Below are 12,850 nucleotides of genomic sequence, written 5' to 3'. Positions count from 1 at the left end.
AATGTCTGCAGGTAATTACATTTTCTTGGCACATTGCGCACACACTGAGGTTTGTCTTTATCCGACACCTGTTGAACCTGCAGACTGTGATCCACCTCTTCACCACGAGGTGGCGCTGGACCCTCACTGAGAGTCACATCAATATTTATTCAAGTCTCGTGACCTTTGCGGGTGTCAGCGCGTGAACAGCTTTGAACAGGAATAAATAATTCTTATAATTTACTATTTATAAAGTTTATTAATCTCTACTATTTTTTTCCTATTGTTTTAAATATAATTATTATTTATTGTGCATTTAAATGTAAAAATATGCCACTTAATTGACCTTTGAACCCTTGTAAACACATGTCATCATGTGATGTGTGACAAGTTTAGCCATTTATCACTGTAGAGTTTTAAATGGCTGCAGAACATTTATGTAAATATATGTCCGAGAGATCTTTACATTTCATACTCTACTGTCTAACGTCACATTTATTGCAGATCATTTCAAAATAAAACAGTAAAAACAGGAACATGAAGACTTTGTCAGACTGTTCAATGTCTTTGGAGATTGTGATTATTGAAATTTAAAGACACAAAATGTTTTAGTGGTGAGAAATGACACATCATACACATCACAAGCTGTGTAACACACCACGTATCTCTCATAGTGCTCACAGTGGTGGAAAGTACATTTTTACAATGTATTTAATATTTCTTATATGTATTTCTTATATGTGTATTTAAGTTGTGAAATAAACTAAACTAACTAAACTAAACTAAGTTGTATATATGATAACTATTAAGTTAATTCTTATAGTTGTATCTTTATATTAAGAGTTTGCTTTGTGTTTACTGTTTTTACTTAATTAAAATATTTTCTTTACATGTTTGAAACAAATAAATATCTAAATATTTTTATTTCTCATTTAGAATTAATTACATATTTCCCAAGAAACATAACAAGAAAAACAGTATAACACTACAAGGACTTAATACAATAAATAAATACAAATAAGGTTATATATTAATATATATTAAGTAGGTGAGAGCTCACCTTTATTCTGTCTCTGTTCTAAATATACCCTCACACCCTAACAGGCACTCTGAGCTTTCGTGTGTGTGTGTGTGTGTGTGTGTGTGTGTGTGTGTGTGTGTGTGTGTGTGTGTGTGTGCGTGTGTGTGTGTGTGCGTGCGTGTGTGTGTGTGTGTGTGTGTGTGTGCGTGTGTGTGTGTGTGAGTGCGTGTGCATGTGCGTGTGTGTGTGTGTGTGTGTGTGTGTGCATGCGTGCGTGTGTGTGTGATTTGTATCCAGTGGTGGTAAGTACACTTACACAAGTACTGAACTTAATTATTTCCATTTCCTGCTACTTTATACTTCTACTTTATCTACTTAAGATAAACTTTATTGATCCTTTATTGATTCACAAGTTACCCGGCATATATAATAACAGTGAAATGTAGGCTCCTGTGAATAGTGAAAAAGCTTGTGGTGCATCTATAACCAGCACATGTTCCTCTTCATTTTATTGCCTCCTATTAAAATAACAAGCAGTCTTTCAGTTGCTAAGACATCCGCTGTCTGCACGTCATCTGTCATGTGTTTGTCTTTGTGATTAATGTGACGCTGTAGCAGGTGGACGTGGAGTAAACCACGGTGGCTGGACTCCCGGTGCTAAAAATAACAGCAGTGTGTGTGAGGGACGTAAAGCATGCACATCGAATATACTTAAAGTATCAGAAGTAAAAGTACTCATTATGCAGAACAGCACATTTCAGAATAATATATATTATATTACTGGATTAGAATTATTGATGCATTCACGTGTTCATCACTTTTATGTTGCGGCAGGTAAAGATGGAGCTCATTCATTACTTTATATGCTGATAGTTTGAGAATTTCCCCCTTTATCTTATATTATTTATCCTCTAATAATATACATCATATTTTAAAGGTTCAGTGTGTAAGATATGCCAGAATTTAAACTTAAAACATTAAAACAATGAACTAATATTATGAACAGAGTGTAAAGAAGTAAGTGTTGACGTTAAAGACGTCTGCGTGTTGTGTTACAGAGATATCTACTGAAGTTAGCATGCTAACAGTTAGCATGCTAACGGCTAGCTGCGCTCCGTCCAGTCTGTAATACCACTTGTTCCTCTAGAGGTGATAGTGAGTCACTGTAGCTGCAGTCTGCCTCATTACAGAGAGAGAAGAAGAACAGCTGCCTGACTGTATATCGGCGTAGCTTCAGTTAGCAGTTAGCAGTTAGCAGTTAGCAGTTAGCAGTTAGCAGTTAGCAGTTAGCAGTTAGCAGTTAGCTGGAGTTCAGCCACAGCACCAGGGTTGGACTTGGTTCTGGCTGAACTCCTTCTGACGGAGGCTCTCTCCTCCCCGGCGGGCTGCTCTCCTGGCTGCGCCGCCACCGGGAAGACGAGACGAATATGTGTCGTTTTCTAGTTTCTGCCACTTTGGATTTAGTCCAACAAACAAACTAACGTAACGTTAACGGACTACAGCCCCGGTAACATCAGTGCAGTAAACACAGATGATCAACGTGAAGATTATAATCACACAGGAGTAAGACACAATAGAAAGAATACATTACAATACAATAAATATGTCAAACTACTACAACTAAAACATAAACATTAGAGATTGTATGGACCCAGTTTAGAGGTGAAATACTGCGTCCTGTTTCTTTGGAGCAGGTGGCTCAGAATTACACTTAATCGTTGATTATATTTTGTATTATCATTCTTAATCTGCAAAGTGAATAAAGTCGTCAGATCAATGTAGATGGAGCTTCTGAGATAGAAGTATAAAGTGAATATATATATATACTCAAGTAAATTACAAGTACCTCAAAATTGTACTTAAGTAATTGTACTTTTGACCTCTGGCGCTGATGAGGGTGGATCTGTTCATAAATTACAAACATGAAACAAATAAAAAAACAGAAAACAAAATAATATCTGTGTTTTGGAAGATTTTCGACACATTACTCAAGTCAGAATAAAAATAAGGTTTATTGCCATGCAGGTTTTCACTTGCAAAAAACAGGCAAGTACATAAATATATATTTAAAAATGTTTAATATAAATATAAAAGATAGTATAACAATAACCCAGGTCAAGAGGTGAGAAACATTATGTTTGCCACGTCAGCGAACACAAACGTCTCCACACGTGAAGGCGAGTGTGAAACAGCGGCGTCGTTATCCGCAGCTGCTTTACAGACAAAACAAATCCAGTCTCGACATTTTCCTGGACAAACTCGACACCATAACTCACAGCGTGTGTGTGAATGATCATCAGCTGGGTCTGAACAGGGTCAGTATATCACATGGTGCTGTGACCTCACACTGTTTGCATTGTGACTGCACATACAGAACATTGCAATGCAAGTCTGTGAGGCTGCACGTGTTTTTACTTTTTAGTTTAAGCTCCAAAATGATTTAATTCCCTACCAAGAGCTAAAAGAGATGCTGTGGACATTTTTAAATGACTGTTAAAAACCTATTTATTCAATTCTTTAGGGTGAATAGTGGTAAAGTGGGATACTTTCAGATTATTTTATTTTATTAATGGTCTGTGTTTTTTATTTCACTTAATATTTTAGCATCTACTGTGTTATTATTGTGAAATGTCAGTGTGCACTTATTTAAATGTTGCATTTGCATTATGAGCGACATCTCTTGTATGAAAAGTGCTCTATGAATAAAGTAAATTATTGTTATTTTATGTTTCTTAAATGCCTTTGTGGAATAGAGTGCTGCTCGTGAAACAGGGTTTACAAGAAGAGTATAGCGATGATTTATATATATATATATATATATATATATATATAAATCTGGTCTTTGTTTTGGACTCAACATGCGTCACAGGACTCTGAGGTTTATTACCTACATGGAAAAACTCTCACTGACTTGCAGCATGTACGCTTTACTGCCCGCATGTTCACATTCAGACCCGGAGGTGCAGAACAACTGTTTACTCATTAATAAGCAAACCAGAACAGAAAAGCAGCTATAATTTTATTATTATTATTCTGTTGCTTTTATAACAAAGAGTTTCCACAACAAAATGACCCAAATCATTTCTACCTTCTTTCTTTCTTCAACCTTTATTTAACCAGCAAGTCCTTGAGATTCAAATATTTTAAGAGGGAGAACTATCCAACATTACAAAGTACAAAGATAATAAAATAGAGCACGCAGCAAACAGACACATAATACAAACTCCAGTTTAGGAAACACAATCTTCAGTTACAGAGTTTTATATCAGAGCTGTAAGCAAAGAGTTCAGTCAGCCAATGAAACGGCAGATAATCTGTTTCCTTAGTCGAGTGTGAATTATTGTGTGCGGCTCATGTTTCTGTACGTATTCATTGTAAGTAACTATATTTGACAGACTTTCTATTTCAATTGTTTATTTATTGTTTAGAGTAAACATAATATGCTTCTTTACGCTCGGGGAATGTGTAAAAAGAGTTGTGTTTTGATTGTAAATCACATTTCTTTTCTTTTATTGTGCACTGCCATGAGAGGAATAAATGAAATAAATTATCCTTTTGTTCCGCTAATGAAAGAAACACTACTTTGGAAATGAGGAGCCCCAGAAAACATGCACCTACCGGACCTGTTCTTAATTTAGCTGTGGTATATAGAGCTGTGCGACAGGGTGAGGTGTTCCCACGGGGGAAATGAGAAATTATTCTGGCCTATTTATACGCGTGGGAACATAGGTGACATATCTGCCTCCAGCTGTAAATCTAGTGCTAATATCCTAAATCTTGAGGTGAGTCTATGACCTACTCCGGCATCTACTCACAGATTTATGTCTTTCCTGTTTCCAAAATAGATGCAAGCAAACTTGTCTCAACCCAGATGCAGTTTACGTGGATTGTTTATACGTAAAACAGGTGTGATAATGAGATTAAAGCTATTTGATTTCCTGCCAGTTAGAACTTGTGCCCCTTTAAAGTTTGAAATGTTTACCGACGAGCCCCCTTCAAAGGTTGAATACAGGCGACAACCTCCGGGTCTGAAAAGTGAAGCCAAAGCAGAAGAACCTTAAACCTGCAGTCTCTGTAACCTCCAGCAGGGGGCGACACCTCTGGTTGTATAGAAGTCTATGAGAACATGTTTCTACTCCTCTGTAACCTCCAGCAGGGGGCGACACCTCTGGTTGTATAGAAGTCTATGAGAACATGTTTCTACTCCTCTGTAACCTCCAGCAGGGGGTGACTCCTCTGGTTGTATAGAAGTCTATGAGAACATGTTTCTACTCCTCTGTAACCTCCAGCAGGGGGCGACACCTCTGGTTGTATAGAAGTCTATGAGAACATGTTTCTACTCCTCTGTAACCTCCAGCAGGGGGCGACTCCTCTGGTTGTATAGAAGTCTATGAGAACATGTTTCTCTCTTGATTTATTTCTTCAGTAACATTTTCCTGATGAGTTTATGTCTCAAGTCAACACATGATGTTCATTTACTAACTTATGGAAACATTTAAAATAGAGGATAAAGCAGCGTAAGCTTTAGGGCGGGGCTACCTGTGATTGACAGGTCACTACCAGTGTTGTCCGTGCTTTTGTCTTTCAACTTTAACCTTTTCTCAGTGCGTTTTCAATTCATGAAAGTTAATTGTAACACCGCCTAAAAATTCAGTGTTTGGTTGAACTTAGCTTCACCCTCTCGTGTCACATCTGGTGGCAAAAAAACAAGATGGCAACAACCAAAAAACCAAACTTGAGGCATCAAAGCACAAAATAGTCCACAAACTAATAGGTGACATCACAGTGACTACATCCACTTATTTAGTCTTTGTTTGAATAATCATTGAGTTTGAGGAAGTTAAACCAAAAAGTGAGGTTTCCTTTTTTAGACTGAAGTATGCTTATCTTAAAAAAAAGAGAAAAACAAAAGATTTATTTTTTCTCCATTTTTTTTTTCTGGTCGAGTACTGGTCTAATTGTTAGTTAAATAGACTCTTGTGTTACTCTTTGGAGGGAATAGTTCAAATAGAACAGAAAAAGAAATATGTCGCTGTATTTTATTTACTTTTTTCAGAAGTATACAAAAACAACGGGGAAACAGCAAAAACACATCCGACACATTAAACAAAGATTGGACGTCTGCACAACGGGACTCATCCTGTGATGTTCTGATATATTCAATTTAAAAAAAGGACCCCAAACCAAAACAGTTACAATAAGTCAGATGAGGAGTGAATCATTTTAATTCACACTCGTCACAAGATGATACTATATCAAGTTGCAGGTGTTTTAATAGGCATTAAAAACCTCAACTGGTTCAATAGAATTATAATAAGTCGTGTTTATCTGCATATAAAATGATAAAGGCAATATGTTATATTCATGCGAGGATTCAGGAAGCTATATATATATATTATATATATATATATATATATATATATATATATATATATATATATATATATATATATATATATATATTATATATAAACTCATAACACAAAACATATAGATAATTATAGCGACTGCAAACGGTAATTCTGTGATGACAAGAAAATACAGATTCTTGATTTACTGTATATCAACAGCAACGAACACATTTATTTGAAGGAGAATGTGACAAATGGTCCAGTACAAGTTCAGTGGTTTAACAGAACAGTAATGTTCACATAAAAAAATAAATCAAAACAATGATAAGTTAACAAAGAATAAAATTAGAAAAACGTCATTAAAAAAAGCAAAATATCCTCGAGACTATTTACAAGTTCTGTACAGGGATGGAGGAGTCTTCCTGCTGCAAGAAAACAAATACTGTTGTTAGACGAGTACACGTTAACATACATACAGTTCTTTTTAAATATGCATAATATTAGTTTCCTACGATATACACAAAATCTGTCTTCTTACCTATAAACGATTGAGCAGGTTGTTCTGGATGCTCTCATACACCTGGTTGTAGATTTCCTCTTTGGATTTCAAACCATCCAGGCACTCTGCAACACATTAACATTGACTAGTTAATAAGATGTTTGAAAATCATCCATATAAAATATATATATATAAAAAAATATATATATATATAAATAAAAATAAAATATATATATAAATAAATAAATATATATATAAATAAATATATATATATATATATAAATAAATATATATATATATAAATAATATATATATATATATATATATATATATATATATAAATATATATATATATATATATATATATATAATAAATAATATATAAATATATATATATATATATATATATATATATATATATATATATATATATATATATATATATATATATATATATATATATATATATATATATATATATATATATATATATATATATATATATATATATATATATATATATATAAAAATTGGGAATTTCAGAATAGACTAAAAGCTGCAACATACCAATACTAAAGCCGCTGCTCTCCATCTCTCTCCTGTGCTTCAGGTACATCGGCCACACATGGCCATCAAACAGGCCGGGAGGGTCGGGGACGGTGTACTGTCTTGTACTGAAAATAACAACACAATGTTACAGATGAGTCAAGACAAAAAAGGGCAAAAGCGAGAATGAAGTCATTAAAATGTAAAAAAGGTATCCACTAAAAATATAATTCTATGTACGCTCACCATCTCCTTCTCTTGCACTCCTCATAGGGAATCGTGATGTAATAGCTCTTGTCGAAAACATCCAGCAGAGGCCTATAAGAGAGATGAAGCATTAAACTATGGTACACGTTTCCAGAGAAAAGGAGCAGCGTCATGCCACTCGTGCTCATGCCGTCTGCAATCTACAACTCTGCAGCGTGCTCGACATTCATCCCTAGCACAGAGGCACTTCCACCTTATCTTTACCAGCAGCTGAAGGCTGGGATCCGTGTACACACACTAATGTTCCGCATGCACAAGTACCGCGTGACACTACAGCTATATCACAGTACATCCCATCTTCGGTGTCATGAATTCCTCAGAAATAGCAAAGAACAAGACTGTGGTGTGAAGGGGATTAAGTGAAGACTCATTTTAGAGCCAGATTAAAAACAAGACTTATCACTTGCAAATTGACACAAATGCAAACTATCGTTTTATTTCTTCGGCACACAAGGTCAGAACACTTGTACGTACCTGATCACTTAAATATCAGGATTGCTTTATAACTGGACTTCTCTTTATTATTAATAACCTCATTCTTTGCACATAGTATTTTTTGACTTACTTACTTATCTTCAGTACTTTATGCCTTCATATTGCACCTTATTTAAAACCAGACAATAACCCCACTTATCCATTTTGCCATCTTCAGCTGTGTTCATGAACCTGTTGTCTTTGTATTTTATTTAATCTGGCTGCTATGACCATTTAATTTACCACCTTAGATTAATAAAGTAAACTTTCCATCCATCTTTCCTCATTTGGAATAACGAACATATTTTCCATTTATAAAAACCGGTTTATGTGTCATTACAGAACAGTCGTTCAGGGTGTTGCAACAAAAACATATTGGGGTAATAAATTGTGTTCAAGGACACTGAAGCAGCAGAGGATCAAACCCCAAACCTTATGATTTAAGGATGACCGGCTCTACCTCCTGAGCCACAAAGATGGCACACACAGCAAGTTAAAACAAGCAAAAGAAAACCCACTTACGGGTAGTTGTAGAGCAGGAAGCCCTCCACGATCAGAATGTAGATCTGCTGGTCTGTGTCGGCCACCTGGGATGCAGAAGACAGCGGGACGCCGTGGGAACGGGCGAACTTCACTGGGTTCTCGATCCAGCCTTTTACTGTGTTGGTCATGGACTCCATATCCATGGCTGTTATCACTGGAGAGCAAGATCGATAGAAAAGGAAGACGGTGAAGAGGATAAACAGTGAATTAGACTTTATTCAAGGAAAAAAATACAAAATAGAAATGTGTCTTGCTTACTGGGGGCTGTTATCAGATAAATAATGTTGTGCATGTTAAATTGACATGTGTGTCATGTTGGAGGGTGGGGGGCATATATAGATATATGATATTAAAGGGTAAATGAGTCAATGGCAGTCTTCGGTGAAGTCTTACCATCCCATTGTCTAAAGCCGTCGTCCCCGACTTCTATCTGATCAGGTTTCTGAAATAACAGTCACCAATAAAACATTGCTGCAACCTCACAGCTCTGAACACTTGCAGATCCCACTCACATGCCAGAGTAATAAGGCTAAACAAGTGCGCGCACGCACGCACACACGCACACACACACACACACACACACACACAGACAGACAGAGAAGAGGGAAGAAGCAAAGCAAAGGGCATGCACAAAATAAAGCGAGCAATTTACAAAAGTACATCGCTTTAATGAAATTGGGGAAAAGAGGGAAATGCTAAACCAGATACAGTATGTTGGTGCTAATGGAGATGAATGAGAAAATGGATGCATCTGGCCCTGATAGTAAAGTGAAGTTATTTGTTAGTTCCCTGGTAAAGGCATGTTATATGGCTATCCCAGAAATCTGAAGACATTTTAATGACACAAGCAAGGAAATCCTGACTGAAGCAGTAAAGGATCTATGTTGAATAGACATTTAGATATGGCACACACAGTGTGGGGGGTGACATGGCAGCACCAACTACTAAAATGCAATGCTGATGCAGCGTGAATGAAAGGGGAAAGTATGCCCACAATAAACAAATAAAACTCTTACTATCTATTTGCAAACACTCACCTTGAAGAAGTCATCTTGGTGCACAACACAGCAGTTGGGCAACGTCTTGATCAACTTATTTGTCAGGGTAGTTTTACCACCATTAGTGACTCTAAACAACAACAAAAAAAGCACATTAAAAATATGTTGACAGTTTCAGCTATATCTTAAAATTCAATATTTATTATTGGGGTTAGGGGTGAATCAGGCACACAGGACAAGAAGTCACATTTGCCTAACACACATTAAAAGTAATAAAAGATGCATGTGTGAATAAAACGTGCACTGATTTAGTAAACAAATGCTGCACATGGTCACATTTCATAAAATAGCTGGAATAACATGCATTTAAAGTAGTGTCATTTCCTACTTTAGAAGTGTATATACAAGTTATTATTAGAACAGTTGACTGTTTCTGGTTTGGGACCATTGTAATGTTAAATCTCCCTCCACTTTTGAACAGAGTCTCGCGGTGAATTTTCAAATATCCCGCTCGATTTATGACAACAAACCGGCAACACCGGACATGGCTGATAACACCTGTGGCCATAAGGTAGTAGATGGTGTCCATCAACCAGAAGCTAAAGTAAGTCACCATTTATAAAAACAAAAGCACTTTTAACTTGAGATACCTCCACGAGCAATAACACAACACTACACAAGATCATGTTAGTTTGATATTAACTCATCCACAAGTCAATTTAGCTAACATAACAATATTTTAGATAGAAATTAATGTAACTCTACTTGGAAAATGTTAGCAAGTAACAAGCCGTTTGATAGAAATATAAAAACTTACCCGCCAACTCCTATAATGTATTTCATCTTTTCGTCTCTTCTCGACAGACCTGTTCAACGTCAGCTGAAGAAACACTTAAGAGTACTTTTTTTTAGTAAAGTCGAGGATAAAAATCCAACAAATTAAACGCTTAAAAAGTCGTAAATGTAAGTTTATGTTGCTCTGAATGCGTTTCTCTCTACTTCTCCATTGACTGAGTGCGCGCGAGCCACTGCAGTTTATATCCAACGTGCGTCGTATTGCGTCATCACTCACGCAGTTATAGGGCGTTCTCGTGATCGGGCGTGCACTAAGTCGAGCTACGTGCTCCTTGGCGGCAGCCAATCAGCGCCCACAGATCTTCTGCCACCAGCCAATCACAGCCCGCGAACTTTCACATATTAACATATGTCCCAGCACCTGCTCTTATCCATCGCATATGATCAGCCGCTTGTACTATTCCTTTGACGTACTGTGGAAAGAGTACGTCAAAGTGACAGTTACTAAGTACATTTACTCAAGTTATGTAATTACGTACAGATTTAAGGTTCTTGCACTTGAGTATTTCCATTTTCTGCTACTTTATACTTCTACTCTCACTGTTGTGAGATGCCAAGAACACATATTGTTCTTTTATTTTTACTCCTTCTACATTTAAATTGACAACATAAATTATTCTACACATTCAGATTAATAATACAAAAGTATAAATTAAGAAATAATTGTTGATGTATTATTATAGATTAAACTACCCAGCAGTGAATGAAGCAATTAAATGAGCTACACCTTTAACAGCTGCAACATTAAAGTGATGAACACATTATTGCATCAATAATTATAAGCCAATAATATATATAATAATATATGTTAGTAGGTCATATTGCATATTGAGTAATTTTTGTACTTTAGTGTTTTTTGATGCTAATACTTTTGTACTGATACTTCAGTAACATTTTGAATTCAGGACTTTTATTGTAACACTTTAGTATTACTACTTTTACTTAAGAAAAAACAGGAGTACTTCTTCCACTGCTGCTTATTGATATATTAATATAACAGCTGTTTTGCGCTGCTGTTTACCAGTAAACTGATGGTTAACAGTGCTATCAAAATCAGTGAGGAAAGTATTAATGTAATTGTAATTTTCAGATGTTATTTAAGTCAACTATCTATAAATAAAGAGATTGTTTGTTGTTCATCATTCAGAGGTCTCATCTTCTCCAAAACAACAACGGACACAGTGATTAAAACCAGTTAAAACTCTGAATAAAGCAGTTTCACGTCACGGGGCGGAGCAGCTACGAGTTAAAGGCTAACGTTTGCTCAGCTTGTTTCTTAGATAACTTAAGATCCAGATGTACGATGAGTAAAATCCTTAATCAAGTTCAAATGTATCGCTAAAAACAACCAAACTGTAGCCTCATAAAAATGCTTAAAACTGGATAAAAAGTACATTTCTGACTTCTGACAACCACAACGCTGACGCATGCTGAAAGGAGATACGACGCCATGACAGCCGACTGTTACCTTGAATTTATGGAAATATTTGTGATAATTTAATGTAAAGTACACAACTGATCAAAATACATAACATAGGTGTAGCGATTTTTAGACATTTTAAAGCGGGAAATGTTACATATTATTCCTTTAAATCAATATTCTGTGTCAAATTATTGATTTTGTCAGTCTTCCATTGCGGTCCTGCTCACCGTGTTCATTTCACAACAACCCGCTTGCTGTAGATTATCTTATGTGATATATATAAATAATAATGTGTTTACAGGTGCTGTAGGCTTACATTAGCTATGTCAGTGCCTTGAGGTGAATCACCTTCTGTAAAGTGTCCTGCTCTCTGTTCCTGACAGTGTGCGTGACATTCATGTCTATTTGTGTGTATGCGTACGTGCAATGTGGGTCAGGGGTCTTCAGCCAGGGTCTCTCTCTGTCAGTATTGTGTGTAAGTGTTTGAAGGGTGACTCATGTGATAATCGTATGGCTGCATCACAAGACTCCCCCTTTTAATCCAAGAAAAGACAGGGACAAATCGAGCATCCTTCTGAAGTTGTGACACCGCTCTAAACAAAGGCAGCATCAACAGTAAGGTGCACGCCCCCATGAAGCCGGAAGTTTGGCCTAAACCAAAGAAGCCATTCAAGCAAAACGACTTCTGCAGGTAGCTTAATTTTGTTCTGTGCAAGAGATATGTTAATGGGAATAAAAGGGAATACAGCATACACCATGGATCCATGAACATATTTCTGATACTCTAAAGTAAGGATGGGAAGATAAAGGATCACAATAAGTTGATCCTGGTGAATTTCCTTTATCAGGATATTTGTAATGCATAGTTGATTGCATTTGTATCAACTGGTTACA

The 12,850-nt window shown here is 36.1% G+C and overlaps 1 protein-coding gene across 3 annotated transcripts; it reads right to left on the bottom strand.

The window, feature by feature from the left end:
• Positions 1-6,545: 6,545 nt before the first annotated feature.
• On the bottom strand, positions 6,546-10,711 carry mibp (muscle-specific beta 1 integrin binding protein). 3 transcript variants are annotated; one of them, XM_029430098.1, is made up of 8 exons: positions 10,496-10,711; positions 9,718-9,808; positions 9,074-9,122; positions 8,660-8,834; positions 7,643-7,714; positions 7,418-7,524; positions 6,890-6,975; positions 6,546-6,773 (listed from the first exon to the last, which is right to left on the bottom strand). In XM_029430098.1, exons 1-7 carry the CDS (start codon positions 10,519-10,521, stop codon positions 6,890-6,892), a joined length of 606 nt encoding a protein of 201 aa, XP_029285958.1. In that variant the 5' UTR covers positions 10,522-10,711; the 3' UTR covers positions 6,546-6,773. The 3 variants fall into 3 exon arrangements, with proteins under 3 accessions (XP_029285958.1, XP_029285957.1, XP_029285959.1); XM_029430097.1 differs by having other exon boundaries at positions 6,546-6,776; positions 10,496-10,710; XM_029430099.1 differs by lacking the exon at positions 9,074-9,122 and having other exon boundaries at positions 6,546-6,776; positions 10,496-10,709.
• Positions 10,712-12,850: the final 2,139 nt, after the last annotated feature.

This window comes from Cottoperca gobio, chromosome 4 (assembly GCF_900634415.1).
Source record: "Cottoperca gobio chromosome 4, fCotGob3.1, whole genome shotgun sequence".
NCBI classification, from domain to species: Eukaryota; Metazoa; Chordata; class Actinopteri; order Perciformes; family Bovichtidae; genus Cottoperca; species Cottoperca gobio.
The sequence above is the reverse complement of the archived record's forward strand: the minus strand, read 5'-3'. Positions and strand labels throughout refer to the sequence as shown.

Excerpts from the sequence above, each read along its gene's own strand:
- mibp (XM_029430098.1), bottom strand. The coding sequence starts at position 10,521 with ATGAAATACATTATAGGAGTTGGCGG. Across the intron at positions 7,525-7,642 it reads GAGTGCAAGAGAAGGAGATG|TACAAGACAGTACACCGTCC; the intron begins GTGAGCGTACAT and ends TGTTATTTTCAG. Across the intron at positions 6,976-7,417 it reads GAGCAGCGGCTTTAGTATTG|AGTGCCTGGATGGTTTGAAA; the intron begins GTATGTTGCAGC and ends AATGTGTTGCAG.